This window comes from Perna viridis, chromosome 7 (genome assembly GCF_037379345.1).
Source record: "Perna viridis isolate PV_CMFRI_1.1 ecotype Kerala chromosome 7, ASM3737934v1, whole genome shotgun sequence".
NCBI classification, from domain to species: Eukaryota; Metazoa; Mollusca; class Bivalvia; order Mytilida; family Mytilidae; genus Perna; species Perna viridis.
The window spans coordinates 21,948,813-21,971,726 of NC_142451.1; the positions used below are offsets into that span (position 1 = coordinate 21,948,813).

Here is a 22,914-nt window from a genome sequence, read left to right on the forward strand (position 1 = left end):
CTTTCTTTTTTCTGGAGATTATTTACCTATAATTATTACTTCCGGTAAAAAGAATAGCCGGTTGCACGCATCTCGTTTACTCTTTTGTCAACTATCAACGCCCCTCTGTATAACAGGTCTAGCATAATTTCAGGAGGTTTCAGCAGACGTAACGAGACATAAACTTGACATCTGGTGTTGTCGATTTCTTTTTCATCGTGATACAAGGTGAAAACGAAAGTACGCGATGCCTGGTGGCCGTGGCAGAAATCGGGGAGGCATGTTTGTCATCTGCGATATTTGTTCCTCAACGATATCTTCAGGTGCAGTATTAAACAAGTCGTCATTATTTTCCCAAAACGGCAGTTGGTGGGTGGGGGCTTATGAATGAATCAGATTACAGTGCACGTTTACAAAGAGTAATCAAGCCATTCAAGGGAACCAAGGTTATAGCGGTAATCAAAAGAATGCAATGCAGGGACAAAGACCAGACATGGAAAACAGACACACACAACAAAGAACATATAGTTACCAAAACCATACATACAAAGTAACAAAAGTAAATGAACAAGTCGGACTCCACTAAAAACTGGGAACATGGACCAGGTGCACCGGTAGGGTAAGCGTCCTCTGTTTTTCTAGAAACGCCAATACAAAGAGTCCAATACAAATTATCTCCCTTTGTCAGATCAGGGAGAACCATAATCCCTTTTGGGATTCAGCGATCGGTGGTGGTCAAACAAAAAATATCTCCAACACTGAATCCCAAAATGGATTAGGAGAACCACTAATATTGACATATTATATCTCAGTTGACAAATAGGAGAGTTCACCAATCTCATTAGTGATGTCATATTTACTAATTTGCATATCATTGTGTAAAATTGCTTGGCAAATAAACAGTTGACAATTTCATGATTAAAATCAGAATTTTCAAAACTTTATATAATTTTGTTATTTTTATCAAATTTTGGTTCTGTGAAATGTTTTGTTTAGATAAAATAATTTATATTTTGTATGGGAATTTATAAGTCTTTTATTTGAAAAATGAATTTGAAATGATATTTAAATGTCAACCTCTTTTTTTCATATAAATTCATTTTTAAAATGGTATGCTCATATAGTCTAATTACTGAATATTTTTTATAAAAAAAATTCCATGGATAAAATGAGTTTTATTGGCAATGTAAGGAACCAAAAGCATTTTTCAATTATCTTAAAGAATGAAAAAGTTGTGATGATTTAAAGTTGATGCCTTATGCTACTCAATGGATTTTTTTACAACCAAAACCAAATCATAGGTACATATGAAGAACTCTTCACAAATTGGCATATTAGTGCTGCTTACAGGTATTAAAAAGTGCTTTAGTTTTCGAGTTTAATGGGTTTAGAGAGTAAACGGCTGTATCATGTCAATGGAAAGATAAATCAGTTAAGTTTTTGAATATCGCACTATCAAAATTAAAAAGGGTAAAGTTATCTGCAATTTTGCATTAATTGGAGGAGGGGTTAGAGATCAGTCAATTTCATATTTAACAATTTTAGTGTAATTAGTAGTTAAAATATGTGAAAATTTAAAGCTTCAAACTCCATTTACAAAGCTTGGTTGCAGATCAAATAAAGAACTTTTGCTTATTTATTTGTAATTCAGTACAGAATATTCAGATGTACAATGTAATATTCTACTGTGTCTTATTTTCTCTTAATCTTTGAAAATGCACTAAAATGCAACCATTTTTAGAGACAATTTTGTTCTGTGATCAACTTTTGTCAGTAATAATGTTTTTGTTTTTTTTTTTTTACATTTTTGAAATTCTTAACATGTGATCATTACATGTTACCTGTTTTCCAATACCTACAATAAATGATTTCACTTAAATTACTTATCAAAGTGTATTGAGGGTTGGTTGATCTTTGACCCCTCCTCTAATTAATGCAAAATAGCAGAAAACTTTACCGCTTTTCAGTTTGAAAAGAATGATATTCAAAAACTACATTAATTTTTTTCCACTGACATATAATATAGCCGTATACATGTACTCTTTAGGCCCATCAAAGTTCGTAAAATCCTTAGCCGTTTGCTGCACTATATAGGGAGATGTGTCAACTAACAAATAATTCACTATTTAAATAATTTAATCTTTGTCTGAGAATGGTGCGTCACTTTTCAAGACAAAACTCAATATGCATGGCCGTGTATGACCCTTACTGAGCCCTATTAGGCTAATAGTACAATGTACATGTATTTTCAATTTGTCGGGGCATGCTGTATATTTTTAGCCTGCCTGATTACAATATTTCTTTTGTTGTATCAACTATTCCATTGACCTTAAATAATGATGATCAAGTGTTTAGATAGGGTCAGTATGCTCATATTCAATTGGACAATACCTGGCTTTTACCTGCTGAGTTAAAATTCATGTCCACTTGACTGCACACATTAATGATAATTAGAGTCATTGAAATGGATAAAATAGCAGTACATGTAGGTGAGCATACAAATGCAATTTTCATTTAAGTGGATATGATGGGTTAACATTTGGAACCTAAATCGACTGGAATGTCATCACCCCTCATCATGGTTTCCTGAAAAGAATGATCCATTTTTGGTTTAAGGTGGGTTTTTTTTTATTAGAGAAAATATTGAATTAGTACAGTACATTACACTCAGGGACCTTTGGACCAATTAATATGATATGACTTATGTCAGTCAATTGAATTTTTTTTCTGGATGGAATATGAGTGTTACACCCGCCCATTTGTGACATCGTTTATTTCAGTTGTTAATTGTGTATGGACAATTGGTGAAGTTAATCTCATTAATCTCTGCCTACTGTATGAACATTGGTATTATTATTAATCAGCAGGGTTCTTGAGGACCCTAGCTCCAGGGTCTCTGATCTCCTTTATTCATTGGAGACCCCTAAAAATACAACAGGGCAGTCCAAGGGCTTGAGAATTGCAGAATATGATTACTTAACATGACATAAAATTAATTTGTCTCATTTGATTGTTGAATCAAGCCATCAGCACACTAAAACATCAGTTGTGACAATTAGCATGTGGTATAAATTATAAAATAAATTGTCAACCCTTATAAATTATAGTCTGCGTTGTTTCTTAGTGTCTAAACATCCTAGTTGTTTATTGGAAATTAATTGACAGGTGTGTGTCAATGTTCGCCGATGCACAGCCACCTGTGACACTTTTAATTGCTTATGATAAGTCCTATCAAAGTCTTCTTGAGTCAAAATTGTTGCATAACTCCTTCTTAAATTTATTGCCCTTGAAAGGCATAATTTAATCATGTGAGTGATTCATGCTCCTGGGAGCCTCTTGTTTTATCTCGTTAGATTAATTACACAATTTATGAGAATGCTTCTGTTTAGATCAATAATTGCTTGGTTTTTGTTTTGTTTTCAAATTAAAGTTGGAATAATAAAGGCTGGATTCAGGCTCTTTAGAGCCTGTTGTTTACGAAATTAGTCATATCCTGGAAGCTACATGTACATGTTGTACAATGTATAATGTTACATATGAATGATTAGACTTTACATCTTAGTACATGCAGTTAATGATATAAACTAAATTATTACAACGGAATTGTTTCCAGCACATTTCTTCTTATTTTTTCACATTCCACAACTACTAGTAGGAGGTACAATTCACTAATGATAATGATATGAACAGGAACAGTTTCTGGTGTGCATGTATTAATTTTATTTTTAGCTGAAGAATATGACAGGCATATGGCTGGAAAGAAACACAATGAAAGACTTCAAGCCTATCTCGAAAAAAAGAGACTTGCTGAAAGCAGCATTTTTGTGAAAGGTTTTCCTGCAAGAACTGAGGAAAACGAAATGGCTATGTATTTTGGGAATTTTGGAATGGTCAGTAAAGTTGTATTTGAGGCCCCAGACAAGAAGCAAAAGGTAACTTTAAGCATACATGTATATATATAAGCTAAAAGTAGCAGAAAGTTTTGAGTTTTCTCTGATCAGTAATTTTGTTGTTACCCTTACTTGTTAAATGTTTTCTATCTACATCTTTTGCTTCTATCCAATGTATATCAAATAGGGGTATTTTTTGTTTTTCACGGCTTTCTAACTTTTATGCTTGGTGGGCAAACAGCTCGGGTAGATTAATTTACTTTAGAATGTAGGGGTACTTTTTGTTTTTAATGGCTTTCTAACTTTAATGCTTGGTGGGCAAGAGCTGTGGCAGATTAATTTACACCAGTATGTCTGTTGGATAACTTAAAGGATACATGGCTTGTCATAGTATCTTCTACAGTTTTTTGCCAAAGATCAAACACTGGTACCTGTGATTTCAGAGGGATTGATTGTTGTATTGTAGCCAATCAGAAGTTTGGGATGGCCAAACCATGAAATTTGGTTCCCAAGAAAAGGAGATTTCCTTTGATGTTTGTACTGAAAATCTCAAAACCATAAATTCAAGAATCCACAAACTTGTGTTTCTTCCCTAATCTTCTAAAATTGGTATCTACGAATTAAGTACTTTCACAGTAGATGGCAATATTGGAAATGGTGCACTGCAGCAGAAACCCAGGAAAAAGTAATTTGGTTAAATCCAGCTATTTTCTTTCCTTTCAGCAAGTACCACCAAGATACTGCATCGTAGAATTCCAGAAAAAAGAAACTGCTAAAAATGCTGTAGATTATGAGCCTCACATACTTAACAGTTGTCGCTTGACTGTCAGGCCTAGAAGTTTTAAAGAACTTAAATTAACACCTTATTTCCCCTGGGAAAAAGAAAAAGAACAAAAGGAACAAGCAATGTTGCCCTGGAACCAAATGGGAGGGGGTGATATGGGGGCCGGGCCTGGAGGACCACCTGAAAGTGGAATTCTTGGTAGAGGACCCCCTGGTTTTGGTGGCCCCGCTGGTGGATTTGGTGGTCCCCCTGGAGAGGAGCAGTTCTACATGGATGATTTTGATCAGAGTGGCAACTTCAGAGGATTTGGTGGTCGTGGAGGTAGGAATTTCTGTACAATGTTGTGATACATGTCCTTTAGGATAAAACTAATGGAGAAAAAGAATACCAGATGTATATGCCAACATTTTGTATTTTTTTATATTGGTGTGTTGCTATTGTTGTCATTTGTTTTGATTTATTATTATTTCAGGAATTTATATACGATATAATACAATATATGTATAAATAAGAGTGTCTCATAAATGTTACTCTAGGTCATTGACTATCATTGACATATGTTTTTTTTTTTAATCTCTATGCTTAATGTTGCTTAAATTTTAAATAATACTTAATGTACTCTCCAGGCCCTGGTTTTGGACCAAGACCTGGATTTGGAAGGGGAGGACCTCCATTTGGTCGTGGGGGTCTTGGTGGTCGTGGAGGTTTAATGGGCTCAGCACCTGGAGTTTACCCAGGTATGAGCTTTGGTCCTCCAGGTGGTGACAGACCACCACCTAAACCATTACTTGACCTAAACACTGGAAGTGGTTTTAAGAGAATGAAGGGAATGCCATCACTGCCTGGTATGGGAAAAAAAGCCAGAAAGGGTAGAGGAGCTGATGATCCACAAGATCCCTTGCCTATCTCTGTACCAGAACTAAAAAAGAAATTCTCAGAGAGTACATGCATTACAGTAAGTAGTCTTAGATCATTTCATGCTTAGGTGTTAAGTCTCCCACTATTTCACGAAAAATTCAACAATCTCCTGCCTACATGCTGCATTAAAGCAGAAGATTTAGCCAGAAATTTCTCTCAGATTATTATAAATTTGGGCTTAAAATATAAGTAAATTACTTAATTCTTATCAAAACAAATTCAATTGTATATTTGTACGTAGGTGTTAACCTTTATAAAATCTATAATGGGAGATTTCCCTCTCATAGCTTTTGTCAAAGCAGGGGATCTAATATATCATGTTAAAAGTACACGTCACTATATAATAAATAATTTATTTATGTTAAGTAAATTACGACTTAAGTAAATTATTTATTAAATTGTGACATGTGCTTTTAACATAATATATTCACATATTTACAAATATAGTCAACACCTGGCCCGGTGGACCTTTAAGGCACCTTAAAAAATTCAGCATTTTCATGATTGTCGTGATCACTCTCATAAAATAAACTTTAGTTTATTTAGGCTTCATGTAAATCTTATTAAGAAAGAGGCCAAATTGATATTTTGTATGCTATTTTTAGATTCAGTCCCAGATGCAGCTACTGGTTGATACAATTCAAGCTTCTCCTGAAGAGTTGCAGCAAAGATACTATATCTGTAAAGTTTTAGAGCAGGCTTTGACTCCATTCTTTCCAGGTATGTGTATATAAACTGATTTTATGGATAGGTATGGTGCTTCATTAGTGCTGTGCTGTTACCTTGAATCTGTTTGATAAAAGTTCATCAAATATACAAAAAGCACAAGTTATTACTTTATTTCCATTTGTGCAGGAAAATTTGAAGAATTATTATCTACATACAAATGTGTAGCGCCATTTTTTTTTTAACAAAACAGTGTGATTTTAGTTGACTGGGTTTGTTTTAATGTCAGCATTGGAGGACTTACTAAGTTGTATACATGTACCTGTGTTGTTATGACAGGTGTGACTGTGAATCAGTTTGGTTCATCGGTTAATGGCTTTGGTTTAAAAGGCTGTGACATGGATGTGTACATTGCATTGGACTCCATTGGGATATCAGTCCGTAGTGGTGTAAGTACATACAGCTTTACTATCATTTTTACCTAAAAGTGTCCTTAATTGCTCTAATTGTTTTGGGTCAATGGAGTATTCATTCTTCAAAAAATACATTTAAGGTCATAGGTCATAACATTACATTTAAATTTCAAGATGAGTTTGTCTTACATTTTGCACATTTAAATACATATATTTTTTTGACAATTATATTACAATATTCGACTGTCCTTCCATTCACTCAAAAACATTTCAAAACACTTAGATTCATCTTCAAAAATGGTACAAGGTTTTGTCTCCATTGGTGGGAGATATGTCTCCAGTTTTAATTTTTTTGGTCCTTTTTTTATTCAGAGTTATCCTGCCAAAGACACAGTAAAATGGGGCACAAGTAAATAAGTAGCTCTATTAATGGTAACCAATGCTATTTGTGTATTTAATTACAGAAAGTTGACCTACCATACACTAGGGATGTTCACTCTCTGAAGAAACATTCAGGTCCCCTCACCCAAGCTGATGTTGATGGCATGACCAATGGTGACAAGGGCAAACTGATTTCCCGTATTTTGATTGAGCATGCTCCAGCCTGCAGCAATACACAAGTCATCCCTAGCAACCGCTGTCCAATTGTTCGATTCAAACATGAGTCATCTGGAATCAAATGTGATCTGTCTATTGATAACAAGTAGGTACTGATTATCATGGTTAAATGTGTATGAAACAAAAACAATATTCATTCAGACTTTTTATATTTTTTTACTTAGACATTAAGTAGAAGTTACACTTAATCTTTCTACAGTAAATTTACTTATTTTTGCGTGCAATTTATTTTTGCTGATTTACTACCATTATGGCATGACTGTTATATTTTTTCGGTCTATGAAGAAATAACCTCAGTCACGTGTGCACACATATTAACCTGAGGAGCAGGTTATTTTCAAGTGTGCAGATTTTGTTTCCAATCAGAAAGCGTGTTTCTTCTGAAATTAAATTATTTAAAAAGACTACATTTTGGTGAAAGAGTAATCAAGGGAACCAAGGTTATAGCGGTAATCAAAAGAATGTAATCCAGGGACAAAGACCAGACATGGAAAACAGACATACACAACAAAGAACATAAAGTAACTAAAATCATACATATAAAGTAACAAAAGCAAAAACAAAAATATAAATCACAAAAATCTGAATCAATAAAAATATAAAAATATAAATCACAGAGAATATAAATCAACAAAAATGTAAATCACAAAAATCTTAATCAAGAAATTTATAAATCACAAAAATATAAATCAATAAAAATAAATTGGTTTACAGTATTTGTTGAACAATGTGTTTCATTTTTGTTTACACCTGACATTTTATATGTGGAATTTTATTAATACATTAAAAGTGGCTTGTCATTCTCAAAACATTTCTCTTCACCTTATATCTTGACATACTGTTAATCTTTCAAGTGTGTGAAACCCAGATTTACAATAAAATAAATGCTTCTCTCTGTGTTTAGTTTTCTGGTGTATTCGAGAATTGAGGGTTACCTAAATTTATTATATAGGAGCAATGTTTGGTATTTTAACAAGTTGTGTTCCAGAAATGATTGGTGTTTGAGTCATCCAAGTGACAGTATATACTAGATAGTCAATACAGTATAGAATTTTAACATGATTTCAGGCTTTGCTGATGATTGACAGAGCTTTTGTATGCAAATTTAATTCATTTTTTTGGTAGTGCAATGTTACAAGTTGCATCCTATCATAGAATGACAGAAAAATATGGACCAAACTTTTTAATCTTTGGTAGAGTCAACAAAACAGTTTAATAGCCCAAAATATGAAAATTTCTTTTGAGATAAATGTGTGTTGTAAAAGTGTTACAAAATGCTGATGCCTGTACTGTCGGGACATGAGACTTCCTTTAACACACCATTTAGTTCAAACAATCACATCCTATCTGCATATATCACCTCCAAAATAGGTCACTACCAACAGGAAGATTTTGAGCCATTCATGTTTTGGCGGAGGATGTACATGTACGTATGTAGGATTTCACTGATGCTCCTTCCCAATAAAATTGGTGTTAAGAGGAATTAGCTTACATGTCTTCACATTTCTTTTCAGACTTGCTTTACAGAACACTAGACTTCTACAAGCATTCAGCCAATATGATCCTCGCATCAAGCCTCTTGTGTATGCCATCCGTTACTGGGGCAGACTAAAACATTTAGCTGGTAACATCAAGACTGGGCCAAGAATGTCTAATTATGCTTTGACACTAATGGTTATATACTATCTACAGAATACCAATCCTAGGACGTTACCAACAGTCCAGCAACTCTCTGATTTGTCTAGTAAGTCTGGCACCAGAGCCTTTCAGTTTTATACCATCTCTTAATCCTTAAGATGTAATGTAAACCATGAAATTTTCTCAGCAGTTTTATTTTCACTATTTTCGCAGTAATACCTGAAATATTGTGATTTTTTTTTTCAAAGAACATGATACATGTACTATAATTTGGGTAAAGATCGTAAACTTAAAACTGTGGGAAAGTAAATTGGTCACAGAAAGTGTGAAAAAAGATGCTGTGAAAATTTCTGGGTTTACAGTACTCCTTGGAAAATGAAATGATTTAAAGTTTTGTATATATATATAATCAGCATAGGTATGATTGAGGTATCATTTCCCTTTGTTTCCAAATTAAGTGATGAATTAGTTGATTTATTGTCACTTATGGATAAAATTTAAGATTCAATTTTATTATTTTAGATGCCAAGACTGTAGTTAATGGATGGGACTGTTCATTTGTGTCTTCTAATTTTATTCCACCTTCTCACAATGTTCAGACTTGTGGTGAGTATAGAAAAGTGAAATTTTCCATTAAAATACACAAAAGGCTTGTAAAATTATCATAAAACACAGAACAAATGTGTGTGTGTGTTTTTTTAATATTTTTTAAATACCTGATATATGTGCTGTTTTTGATAAATGAGATGTTTTAAAATACATAATATACAATAAACAATTCAAAGCTAAAATTAAGGAATTGTCAAGTTAATGTTCAGAATTATCTCCCTTTGTGTACATCCTTTGTAGTAAGCCATTACTTGATAAACAAGTTAACAGTTGTTTTTGAAGCCGTCTTAATTTGATTGCATGGGTTTACTATGGATGATGTACATATGTACTTAAATCATTTGTTTTTACAGAGGAGCTGCTTGCTGGATTCTTCAAGTTCTTCTCACAATTTGATTTCAAGGCCAATGCTCTAAGTCTCAGAACTGGCACTGTTTTACCAGTTGCTAAGATTACACTTGAAAACACCATGAAGGTAACTGCAACCACAGAATTTCCTTGGGCACATGTGCCATATGTGTACAATGACACATATGCAGATACCAGGAAATGGTTACTGTGGCTATTTTATTTCTATGCATTTTGTACACATGAATTTCCTTTCCCCCAAAGTGTCTTGCAGTACATGATGCAAATGTGTACAGTTGCACATGGTTCCATAATGCAGGATTTTGGCATTAAATATCTAAATTGTACACAAATGAAATTTACTTTATTATTTTGGCATTTTTATGACCCTGATGTGTATGTAGTAAAAGTGTGCTAGCTTCAAACACAACAATCGGGCATTTGATGTTTTCAAAATTATTGAGCACACAATCCCTATTTAATTTTTAGAACCTGGCATGTGTAGCTCTGTGTACTTGTTACATATGTAATACGGGGAAAAGTACATGAAATGAAAACAATAGCATTTCAGTGTGGTTTATCGTCATCTGTTCTGTAGATTATTGTGAGAGAGTGGAGTTGCTTTCTGTAGCATTCATAATGTGCAATGTTTGCAATAGAAAATATGTTTCATGAAAAGCCACTTATTTTGCTGGATTTGTTTGTATTTTGGAGAGAAAACAAATTTGCTAAAGTGCTTATTGTAATTTTTAATGTAAGGTTCTTTGAACTTAAGATGTTTTTAATTGTGTCAACTTACAGCTTTCTTTATGGTACAAAACTTCTTCTTCAGGATTAAAGAAAAATCTTTATAACATTTTTAATTCAATCAGTGTTAATTGTAAAAATATCACATTGTATTTTCAGGTGCAAAATATTGACCATATTATTGTTTTTGTGATTTGTTTTTCTTGATTGTCTTTTATGAAAAAAAGAAAAACATTCTTCTTGCTTTCATGATATGTATTTCAATAAAAGAGAAAAACAAATTTTAATACTCCTACAAATTTATATTTAAGAAATGTCTTTTATTTTCCACCAGCAATAGTAGAGAAATTAAAGCTGTGTTAAAGTGCTGTTTCAGAATTTTTATTTAGATATTTAGATGGAATGTACCTGTTTTAGAAAACCTGTTCAATTTGTAATTCATAAATGTTATTATTTGCTGCTTACTAAAACACTTTTGTACATAAGAAATTTTAATTGGTGCTTAAAATGACCCAATTATAAAGATTTTGAAGAGTGGTCCTCAAAAAAGCATAACTCTTCTTAAAAGTATTTATTATGTTCTATTTTGCTTGCTTTTTCTATTGTCTGAACTAATATTGAATTACTTACAATGATTCAATTCTTCACTTCCTAAGACAAGATTAGTGTCAGAAAATCAGTCAATAGTAAAAGTTTGCTGTAATAATTTTAGATGGTCAGAGGATATACACCAGTAAACATTCCTTTAACCTCTATGATATGTTTCAGATTGGTCCTATCAACATCCAGGACCCATTTGTACTTGACCACAATGTTGCCCAGAACATTAACGAAACAATCCGAGACCTATTCATACGAGAATTAAGTATAGCAGCTTACAAGGCAGAGAGGTGGCAAGCCATTGAGTTTGCCCAGACCAAGAACCTTATCGATGTCTTGGATGACAGGATTCCAGAAGGCTTTGATGAGTCACTAGCCTTGTCTGGTGTTCCAGGAATGAAGCTTGGAGAGTATCAGTTTGTTGTGGAGCTGAAGGCTCCTTCCCTGTCACCACAAATGCTGCGTTCATTGGAGTCTGAAGGTGACCTTTATACAGCATGGAGCAAGAGAATGATTAGCTTTATATACAACGCTATAGAGAAAGTTTTAATGTTTGACTGTGAGGTTATTGCTACAAATGTGTCTGATATTGCTGTAAAATCTAGAAAATATGACCATGCTGAGAGGTCGGAAAAGAGCCTACAAAGAGGAATGAAACGATCAAGGCAGGCCATGGAAGATGGCGGAGAAGGTGAGATTGGCGGTAAGGGTGAAGACGAGGGTGGAGCCAAAGGTGAGTGTGAGAGTGAGGGCACTGCCATGAATGTTGATCAACAGGAAACATATGATCCGAAGGCAGAGTTGTATAGTGATGCTCAGTTCTTTATAGACATGAATTCTTACATTATGTGTAGAATTTGGGCTGAAAGAAAGAAGATTGGTAATATACTGAAGGAGCGTGGATACGGAGAGAGTATTGAGTTGGAACAAACAATCTCTGAGAGATTATACTATGATAACCATTATGATGGAAAGTCACCAATTATGGAAATGAGAATTATTTTGAAATCAATGATCTTGAACAACCGAGCCGAGATCTTAGTTGATGTCTCTGGTCCTCCAGGTCAGAGTGAATATCACTGTGTATATCATTACCTAAAGAAATTTGTTCTCAAGATGGTCGACAAGTTCTTTGTTCCAGGCACTGACAAATGAAGACATCATTTGTCAACAAATAGTCAAGAGAGAAAATTAAGTGAAGGAATTGCACTTGAGGGAAATGTATTTCATTTGTAGTTACGTGCAAGAGAGTCTCATGGTTATTGAAATGGATGAAATAACAATGAAAACTTATGTTAAATTGAAGTTTGTTGTTTCTTATTTTGTTTGTTTTTGTTTGTTTTGATATAGTTAAGCAAGTTAATCATTTATTTGAAGTCATTCTATCATGCCATATGTTATTTTAGTCATTCAATCATGCCACATGGTATTTTTAGTCATTCAGTCATGCCACATGGTATGTTCAGTCATTCTGTCATGCCACATGGCATTTTTATTCATATCTTAGCATTAATGTCAAATAGGAGCACACAAGAATGTAAAAAGATCAGAGATGTTTTTTTTTACATAACTTAACAAAGCATGTACATTTGGCAAAATAGCAGCATATTTTACACCAGAGGACATGAATTTGAACTTTTATTTTCATTTTATATACATGTGTGAATATCTTTAAATTTTGCTTCTTGAGCTTGTACATATGTATTCATGTATAAAATTCTGTGCCGGTTTTGAAACCTGGTAGTCTTCTCAAACAATCTGATTAAAATCAGCTGTTAGTATAATATCCTAACAGCTGATTTTAATCAGATTGTCTTCTCAATATTTCACCAACATTTAATCACCTTCAGTCTATGTTTCTGAAAAATCCTTCAAGTTGTTCATGTATTGTCATGTCTGAATGTTATTATTTAAAAAATAAAGGAGATTTATGGATCAACAGTTTCATAAATATTGTAAAAATAGTACTGTCACTTTTGCTTGAAATAAAGTAGTGTTCAATGTAAGCTGCTAAGATTAAATGTTGATTTACATCATTCTTTTCTTTGAAGAAATCCATGGTCAAAAAGTTGTGTTGGTGTCCTTAGAAACTTCTGAAATAATGAATGTGATTATGAACATTGTAGATATATTATTACTAAATAGGCAGTCATTGTGTCAGTCTTAAGTACTCAAACATGTTTCCTCTTTCATTTATTTCTAAGAGTATGTCAAGACAGGTTTATTTTTTTTCTTTTTATTATTTTTGGAGGAAGGACTTAATCACACTGCCAAGACACTACTAGTCATCGTTGGCGTGCTAAGAAATTTCTGTAGTGATTAATGAACTATAAACAGAACAGGTTGACATCCTAGATCAAAAGGAAATAATTCAATAGCATGTCATATTAGAGGTAGAGGTAGTTTGCTTGAAAAGCAGGAGATTTATTGTGATCATGGTGTCCGTTCGTCCGTCCCCTATTCTAATTCAAGTTTGAGATGGATGTTATAATAATTGAGGATGATATACGCCTTTCTGTACATGCCACTTAAGGCATATTATTGACTGTGAATGTGATAATTGAAAATATCAGTATCTTTCAGCTATAATGATAATTACATTGCAACAAAACCCACTTCGTAATTATACTCGTAAATTGCAAGAAAGATAATATGACGTCATCTCATTAATGAGGACGAAGAGAAATCAAGAGAACCAGGATTTCAATGGTATTTATAAAGAACATAATCCAGGGAAAATGAATAGACACGTACAACAAAGAATTTTACATGAAATAACCAAAGTAACGTCCATATACAGAAAAACAAGTACTATCTTTAAAAACGCAGTAAAATTTGCCCTTTTAATTATAACTGTCTACATTTCATTCAGGAAACAACACATGGCACGCAATCTTAATTTTCGATACAGTTTTTTTTTTCGGACGCAACTAGTTATCAGTACTTTGCCAATCGGGGAAATAGAATTGCGATCAGGTGACATGCGTTCCCATGGAAGAGCGTCTTTAAGGTGAAAGGGTGAAAACCGAAACTACCAAGTGCGTCGGAAAAATAAATAGCAATCATTTCTCATTTGCCATGGATAGATTTCTTCCTTCGACTACCACATGTTTTACAGGTGTTAAGCAGAAGACAAATAACTTGAATAATGGTGATTGAAATCATTCAACACATTAGGCTTTAAATAGGAAGTTGAAGGTGATGGATGCAACCGATCAGAATTGAAGTACCAAAACGGGATATGAACATGGATTTTGAAAAGATAAATACTACTGCTTATCAATTTGATTTAAAGATGTGACTGGTATGAAAATGAAAATCGTATCAATAGATCTTTATATTATTATTATTAGTTATAACACAATCTAATTTAAATAGGAAATTATTTCGCTCCACTCCTTACAAATTATAGCACTTATCCCTTTAGATACGAAAACATAACCCCCTCTTTACACACACACTACGCTCCGTGGGGCCTAACCCTCACGGAGCGTAGTGTATGGGGTTACATTATCGTATCTACTATCCTTTGTGTTCTTCGAAGGACTTTGCTTTCATTGTTACCCGATGTGTTGGTCAGTATTGGATCTTTACGCCCTTTATTGAATATCCTTTCGGGTCTCGCACGTATGATAACACCAGGGACTTGAAAAATAGGTGTATAATAAAAAAAAATTTTTAAGAGGCCAGAAGGAGACTCGATATTTTTTCAAGATGACAAATGTATCAGGTACCATGGTCGGTGGGGTCATATAGATTTGCTAGATCTTGATAAACTTTAATAATTGAAAGAGAATACAAATACGTGGTTCATCTCCCGAGGCGAAACTAGTCGACGGAATAAAAAAAAATGCGCAAGACAACCGTCGCATACCACTAGGTATCCACTTCAGCTAGGTGTTCTCTTCTACAAGAGAAAATATTTCCATGATTTACTTTATATGATTTGATATATTTCACTCTTCGCCAACACTTCAATTCATTATAATCTATGTTAGTATTTCAAACCAAAACATTAAATAACATTTAGACATCTGTCTGGCTATTAGTTAAAACTGGGGCTAATAAAACTAACTATAGTTTTATTTAATACAAGGTTAAGACATGTTGAAAAGATGCTTATAATATTAGACAACAAAGTCGTAAATCTTTAGAAGTGAAACTGGAAGATAATAAATGCTTGCATAGCTACACACTGCTCAAGGTGGAATCAACAGAATAGAAAATAATAACTACATTGATTCCCATGATCGACTGATTGCCCTAACCATATACAGATCATAATTAAAAAATATATAAAGGCTTTATATGTAATTCTATTTGCCGATATTTTCAAGACGAGATTTCATTTGAAACTTATTACACTAGAATGAACGCAAATTTACATTGTCAGACCGCAATGTCTGCTATTTTTGATAGTGAGAGCAAGTCTCTGTGGTCAGATTTCCAATTTTAGCATCCGCTATATAGATTTTATGTTTTATCAATAAATAATCCACGATTTTGTCATCTGTCCCTACGAGCTTAAAATAAGAACATACCGAATCTGCCTCCAGATTTGACCTCCACGAAATTGACAAAGAGGGAGGCAGCTTTCAACTAAGCTTTAAGACAAACGCGACGAATTTGAATCTTTAAATTATAAGTTAAAAGCATTGTTATTTTTCGTATGAAAAACCAGGCGATTCGTCGAAAGTTTGTGGAAAAGAAAGTCACATTTTCATATTCAATTCGATAGTTTATTTTTCGGTTCCACTAGCAGAAAAGGATTTTACAACCGGAATAAATGAGTTCAGGTAATTAGAGAACTTGAAAACTTGTAAGTTAATAATTCAGACCAAAATACGCAGATGTGTTAATCATAACCTCACGAAATATGGAAAAGTAAATGACATGATAGTACTTTTGTATAGCAAATTCTAAAGTTACCCGACATGAAATTAGCCTTAAGCTTATCCTCTCACATTAGGTCGTGATGAATGCGAGAGAATCTATGACATTAAGAAGTAAAGTGACAATTACACTCGCAAGCACATCATCACATAATCTCGCATGACATTATCTACATTTAGTCACAAAAAAGTCGCATCAAATTGGAAATCTCTTCAATTTTAGAATAATTAGAAGTTCAATGGAAACATCCGCAGAACACGTCTATCAATTAGTAAATGCTCAGATGGGCGTGTCTAATGAGTTTCTTCAGCTAGCTGTGCCATCAATCTAACTGGTTGTTGGAGCGTGGTCCTTCGGTTGAGAAATGGTTCCATTGGTTCCTGTATAGTCCCTCTATCCAGTAATTGGTTGCATAGTCGGCGAAAGCTGTTACGTCGATGTCTTCTGCGTTTTCTAATGCACTGAACCGTGTCTGTTGGGATAAGTGGACGAACGGCTGCTCGTCTCACGAAAAGTCGTAGGTCGTCGTTCTCTTTGTAGACTGTTGCGAGTCCAAGTTTCTGTGTTCGCCGCCAAATACACTAAGTATTATGACATACGGGATTCGTCGGCAGTTAGTCTATTACGTTTTCGTGGTCTGGGTTGATGTCAATGTACTGAACGTAGTTTAGCTCTTTCTTATAGTTTTTATAATCGGTTTTGGTGTGGTTTCTTTTGGTACATTTCTGTTTTAATCGAATTGAATACTGCCTTGGCTTGTACTTTTGTAGACGATTTTAATAAAATTATATTGCCTAAACAAATTTTAAATTAATTCATTTTAAAGAATTCAAATAATTACCTTAAAAAGATAGAAATATATTTTTAAAGATATTAGTTGCTTTAATATTTGACTTTTTTTACAAAAGCAGAAAAAAACTAAAAAAAGAAACATCACATTATTATTATATTATTATGTCTCTAGTCAATGATGTCATTAAAAAATATCATCCAATCTTTTTATTGGAAAAAAGGTAAAATACAGGTAAATTTAAACTCTTTTGAGAACCCAATAATCCCTAATTTTAATTGATGTTCTTTTAGTCTAATAATTAAATGTTGGAGAAACGTGAACACACCCATGCCGTTCGCCTAGTGTACAAAAGAGCCTACAGAAAGACTATAGAAGCTGAGGCAATCAACCCATCAATCGACTGTTGATTGCTTGTTTGCCTCGTCAGTGTTCTCACGGTACATAGTCATAAATGGATTCTTGTGAATAAAAAGGACTCTTTCAGAATCGCGTGCAGGACATTTACGGATAATTTCCTGAAAACCAATGTATGTTCTCTAACCATTGGTATGTTTTGTATGTAAATATTTCTCATATTATCATATTCTATATATGTCAGACAGTAGTTCGACGGAACCTTCCGATCATTCATTTTTTCCCTAAAATTTATAGTAATAAAAGAGCTTCGGGTAAATCTAGATAGCATGTTGATTTTATAATGACACAGGTGATCTTAGATCAAAATATCGAATTCAAATGAGTATTCCTAGTCAGTTCATGATTTTTGTGACTTTGTGGCATTTTTGTCATTCGGTGCGAAAAATTACTTCATCTTAAAGAATCTGTTGCCAAGTTTTTATTATTATGAGGTGTTTTCTTAAGAATCAGTAGATTTTTTTTAATGGAAATGGGTAAGATCATCAAGCAAATACTGTAAGTTACAAGTAAGGAATATTAAACAAAAAATATTAAAAGATGTAAATGTGTATGATAAAATCGATATGAACTCCGAAGAGATTGATGGACCTTGCTTTGTGCATACTTAATTGGATGACTTATAGAAAAATATACCTTCATTGGGCTAAATAACATGTAAAAAACTTCAATTTTCCGTGAAATAAATGGTTTCTTTCCTGTGCTATAATTTATTGTTGATTTGTACTGTCATCAGTTCCGTCTTCCCAAAATAATCCGAAAATGTCCGCCCCGTGACCCGAAAGAGTCCTTTTTATCCGACAGATTCCTTTATGGCTTTGTTCCAATTCCGATTCCAATTTAAGAAATATGCTGCGTCCTGTACTCGCATGCTTACGGTTGAAAAAACGGGCCGAATCCCGCCTACGAAAAGGGGATGTATACCTCGGGGTTATACCCTCGTGTATGAAATGAAACCTGATGCTTACAAAATCTTACTTGAAATGATATATTTACTTTTGTTTATTTCTATAGATGTTCCCGTTGTAAGGGTTTCCTGTCTTTATTATATTACTCCTCTTGTGACATTGATGCATAAGGCTGACAAGCGGGAACCGAATCAAGGCACGCATGCCAACCGACTATTGCAGACCCCGGATGATCAACAAATATCAAAGGTGCTTACTCTCGGTCCGTGAACTGTCAGTCAAGCAGAAATACACCAGAAAATATTCAGCCCAAAGCATAGTCCATTACACTATTGAGACACTGACATTAAAACTTTTTTAATTTGTCATTGTATAATGTCAACGGCCAAATATATAAGAAAATCGTGAACACCTAAGCAGGTAGTTAGTCATAGTGTGCTGTGAAGTTGCTGAGCTCTTTATTGTAGATTTTGATGTCCAAATATTTTGAAACATTCAAATATCTTTCAATTCTGCTTTCTGAATAAATTTAAAACATTTCAATTGAATATTAGTATTGTAGTTTGAAATTTCCAATGCATTTAAAAGGAACCATGTTTGTTGTAATTAATTTATCAGTGTTTTGTTGATAACAAAAAAAAAATACATTATACTGATATTCTGGATTTTAACAAGGACACAAAGGTTTATTATCAGAGGCCATTGGACTGCTGTTTTATATTAATCAGTGTCGAACCTGTCAATATTTGAAGAGAGATAACATTAAGTACAACGTCCCCGTTCCATTGATATAAATATACCATATCAACGACGATATGACAAAGTTGGGTGCTAACGATCTTGAATTTAATGGAAAATAAATGTTTCCAATGGTCAATTTACTTACACGTCGAGAGAAGTATATATTTTTGTTTCATTTTTGTTTTGAGCAACGACCTTCACAGAATTAATTGTACTGTTTAAAATTCCGATTAATAGGTTCCAACAGGAGAAATGTATTATGATGTAAATTAAATTTAGCGAAAGAAATAAGATTGGAATGTCCAATAGGCAAAAATCTAGAATAATTATTGTTGATGTCAGTAACGTACCATCCGATCGGGCATAGGTCTTTGTCAGGATGAACGTTAACCTTTGTTATGTCTTTCATGCTCTGGTACCCCTCTGACCATGGGCCTATGACCATAAAAGGCACTGTAAGCGTTATACATGTTGATCTAAGTTTATTCATTGAAAAGCTATTTAATATTAATCCATAACAAACAGGATTATTTCCTTCTTATATTTAAATCGAATTGATATAAAATGTTGATAGAGTACATTTGTTCATAGTAGAATGTAGAAACTCGTGAATACTAGAAGTTGTCAGAAAAAAGTACTGTTCTTATACACGAAGTATACAGACACAAAATGGCTACAGGTCGACTCGCTAAAAACATTACCGAGGACTACCTTACTTGTTCAATTTGCTTAAATAGGTTTCGAGAGCCTAGGACACTTCCATGTGAACATTCATTTTGCCTAGTGTGTCTCGCTGATCATATCAAAGACACACAAGTGAACGAAACATTCTGTTGTCCAATGGACAGATTGGAAATCAAAATACCAGAACATTTTACTGATCACTGGGAATGTGCAAATTCATTTGAGAGCGATGTACTTCTGTCTGGACTGATTCGGGCTTTGACTGAAAGTATTGGTACAGCAGGAGCAACAGAGAAGTGCCGAATAGATGAAAAATACGAATTCTTTTGTTTTGGATGCAAATCTGTAGTTACAGCTGAAGATGCGGTTGAAAAACACAGAAGGTCGACGTGTGACTGTGTGAGCCTTAAAAAGGCTTTGAAACGTTCAATGCCTCAAATTGCAACTTTGAACAAAAATCTTGAAGGTATGGTTGTTAAGACTAACAAACTAAGACAAGAATCACAACAACGCACAGAAACTGAAGCAAACAAAGAAGCTTTGAACGAAATAGCTAGTTTTGAATCAAAATTAGACAATTTTTATAATCAATGCAAAGCTAATCTTACATCTCTTAAGGTAAAGCTACAAAATACGGATTCTAATGACACTGAAGAAACATTAAATAGCATATCATCCGACGTTAGAAAAAAATATGATAATTTTAATGAAACTATGGACAATGAGAATGTTGAATCAATTCTAAAAATGTATGTGGAGATTTCAGAAGAAATTCCAGCTCTCCAGAAACGAATTGACGAAGTGCCGAAGTCGTTTTCCCGACGGAATAGTTCAAAGTTCGTTCCCAACGACGACCTGCTAACGATATTTGAAAAGAAAGTCAACTGTGGTCATATTCATACTATAGAGCTGAGTAACTTCCAAGCCAGATCAGACCAAGTTGCCTTTAATTATTATGATGTAACGATCATTGGGAGGTATTTGGTCGTTGTTGATGGTGAGAATGGCCTCCTGAAACGGTACTTGAACGATTGTACGTATGTCGACAGTCTTCGTCTGTCTAATGTCTGTAGAATAACAGCTCTAGGCGAGGACGAGGTTGCTGTAACCCGATTCGGTAAGAAGAAAATAACCTTGGTTTCAATAGGTCGTAAAATGTACGTCCGGAGTCACATTCGGACTAAACGGTCATATATTGGGATAGCTTGGCTAAATGACGGTGGATTTGCAGTTTCCTATTACGATGGAGAATCACCTCCAGGAATCGAAGTGATAAGTAATGAAGGGAAACTTTTAAGATCTATTTCTGGCCAACCACATCCAAATGGCGGAAACCCACTTTTCGTCTGCCCCATGTTCATGACAACAACGACTAGTGGTGACATTGTTGTGTGCGACTATAGCGATACCAAAAATATCTTCTGCTTCAACCAACATTTGGAACCCCTCTGGTGTCACTCTCTCGAGTCTATGCCATGTAGTGCGACGTGCGATAGATTCAGTCTTTATGTGACACTCCCAGAGCAGAATGAAATTATTGCATTGTATCAAGAGACAGGAGAAAAAATACGAACGATAGTTACGGAAACAGACGAACTTGATAGACCGTATGCCACAAGTTGGTTTAATGGGGTGTTGGCCGTAACGGAAGACCAGTCGGACAAAATTCATTTGATTCATTTATAGATTTCACAATAATGTGTTGTTTAGTTGATTTCATAAAGGGTTGTTGTCCGGTGAATTGTCGATTTACTTCCCTAAGCAATTTAGAAGGTTGTAAGGGCAAGGAACTTCTTACATACATGTCATTATCCTATGTTACTAGTTTGATTCGATTTCACATCCCATTATTGTATGAAGAAGTAACGAATTTAAGTGAAAGCGTACTGAATTCGCTTAGTATGTAATTAGAGTAGAAGGATTATTGACTCATTTCCGTAAATTAGATTTATGAAAATATTAGGAGATGAAATATCCTTTTAAATCATTAATACATTTGGGTAAAACAAACGTAGAGGTTAAAGTCGCACATTAAAGGGATAATTGTGATGAAAACACACCTAGAGACTATGCCTCCACGTTTTCATTTGGTTGCTCATTTACTTGATTATTTTCTGTGTATTGTCTCTCAAAGTCTCTATTCTGTTTGCAATTTTATCTGATTTCCTTCTCGATTTTGGTTTTGAGTTATGTATATTGCTCTTTGATTTCTCAGGTTCATTCTCACAGTCTGCGTTTACTTAGATATGGGTTTGAAATCAATAAAACAAAATATATAACAAAGTATACTGATTTACAACACTGGTAGTTCAGGAGATGCATTTCTCCTATATGTAAATTACCGAAAAAGGATGTTATAATTACCGGTTTGAGTAACATAATTATGTTAAAATATCATGTTAAATTTATTCTCTCTGTAACTTTGTTATAGTTTTAAAGAAATAAAGTACATGTATTTGTATTCGTATTCGGTAGTTTGAGTTAAATAAAAAAAAAAATCTTCATTTTTGTAAAAATCTTTAAGGAAAACATTCTACTCAAGATTCAATACAGTAAGGGGACAACCATTTGATTCTAAGGGGACCTGCCAAATTTTTGGCGGTCAAAATATTTATTTATTTATTTTTTTAATTTCGCGCATCAAAAAATTTCTTTTCAACCGGGAAATGATAATCTATTTCAGTTTCACTGTATGGTGTCTGAACAAGCCATATATTTTTTTTTATTATTTTCTGGGAAATTTGGACAAGAATACTTATTTTCAACTTTTTCGGGTCCAGAATACTTATTTCCTAAAACTGCCAGCCACATCTCCCCCTTCGGAATCAAATTGTCGCCAACTAATTCTACGGATTAATCACAATTCTTATGCCGTAAATCATCTCACAACTAAACCCTGAATCGAGCACCTGCCTAAAATCACTTTGCTTCTTTTTCAAGTTCTTTCCTATCAGTAAAACCATCTCGGTAAACTATACAAAACATCTTATCCTGGAAAACTTTGGTATAGAAAGGTTCATTATGACGTGAACTCCAAGTTATTGTAATAAGATTAACAAGTTCTATCTTTAAAAAAAGACAGCCGACGCAGAAAAATTTGTTCTTTTCATTTATAATTTTCTACATTTCATTCAGGAAATAACACATGGCATGCAATTTCAATTTTAGATATATTTTTTTTTCAAACGCCACTAAGTTATCAATATTAGGCCAATTGGAAACCAGATTTGCGATCAGGTGACTTGGAAGAGCGTCTTTAAGGTCAAATTGT

At 33.9% G+C, this 22,914-nt stretch overlaps 2 protein-coding genes across 2 annotated transcripts; both read left to right on the forward strand.

Annotated features, from left to right (window-relative positions):
- Positions 1-37: 37 nt before the first annotated feature.
- On the forward strand, positions 38-13,216 carry LOC148611792 (uncharacterized). Its single transcript, XM_088592684.1, has 11 exons — positions 38-302; positions 3,709-3,911; positions 4,593-4,974; positions 5,280-5,608; positions 6,177-6,291; positions 6,577-6,686; positions 7,115-7,353; positions 8,783-9,012; positions 9,429-9,512; positions 9,869-9,990; positions 11,379-13,216. The coding sequence occupies exons 1-11, from the start codon at positions 227-229 to the stop codon at positions 12,363-12,365; spliced, it is 2,877 nt and encodes a 958-aa protein (XP_088448810.1). The 5' UTR covers positions 38-226; the 3' UTR covers positions 12,366-13,216.
- A 6,258-nt stretch (positions 13,217-19,474) lies between these two features.
- Positions 19,475-22,048, forward strand: LOC148611793 (uncharacterized). The gene has a single exon (XM_088592685.1). The coding sequence runs from the start codon at positions 19,629-19,631 to the stop codon at positions 21,327-21,329; it is 1,701 nt and encodes a 566-aa protein (XP_088448811.1). The 5' UTR covers positions 19,475-19,628; the 3' UTR covers positions 21,330-22,048.
- The last annotated feature ends 866 nt before the right edge of the window (positions 22,049-22,914 follow it).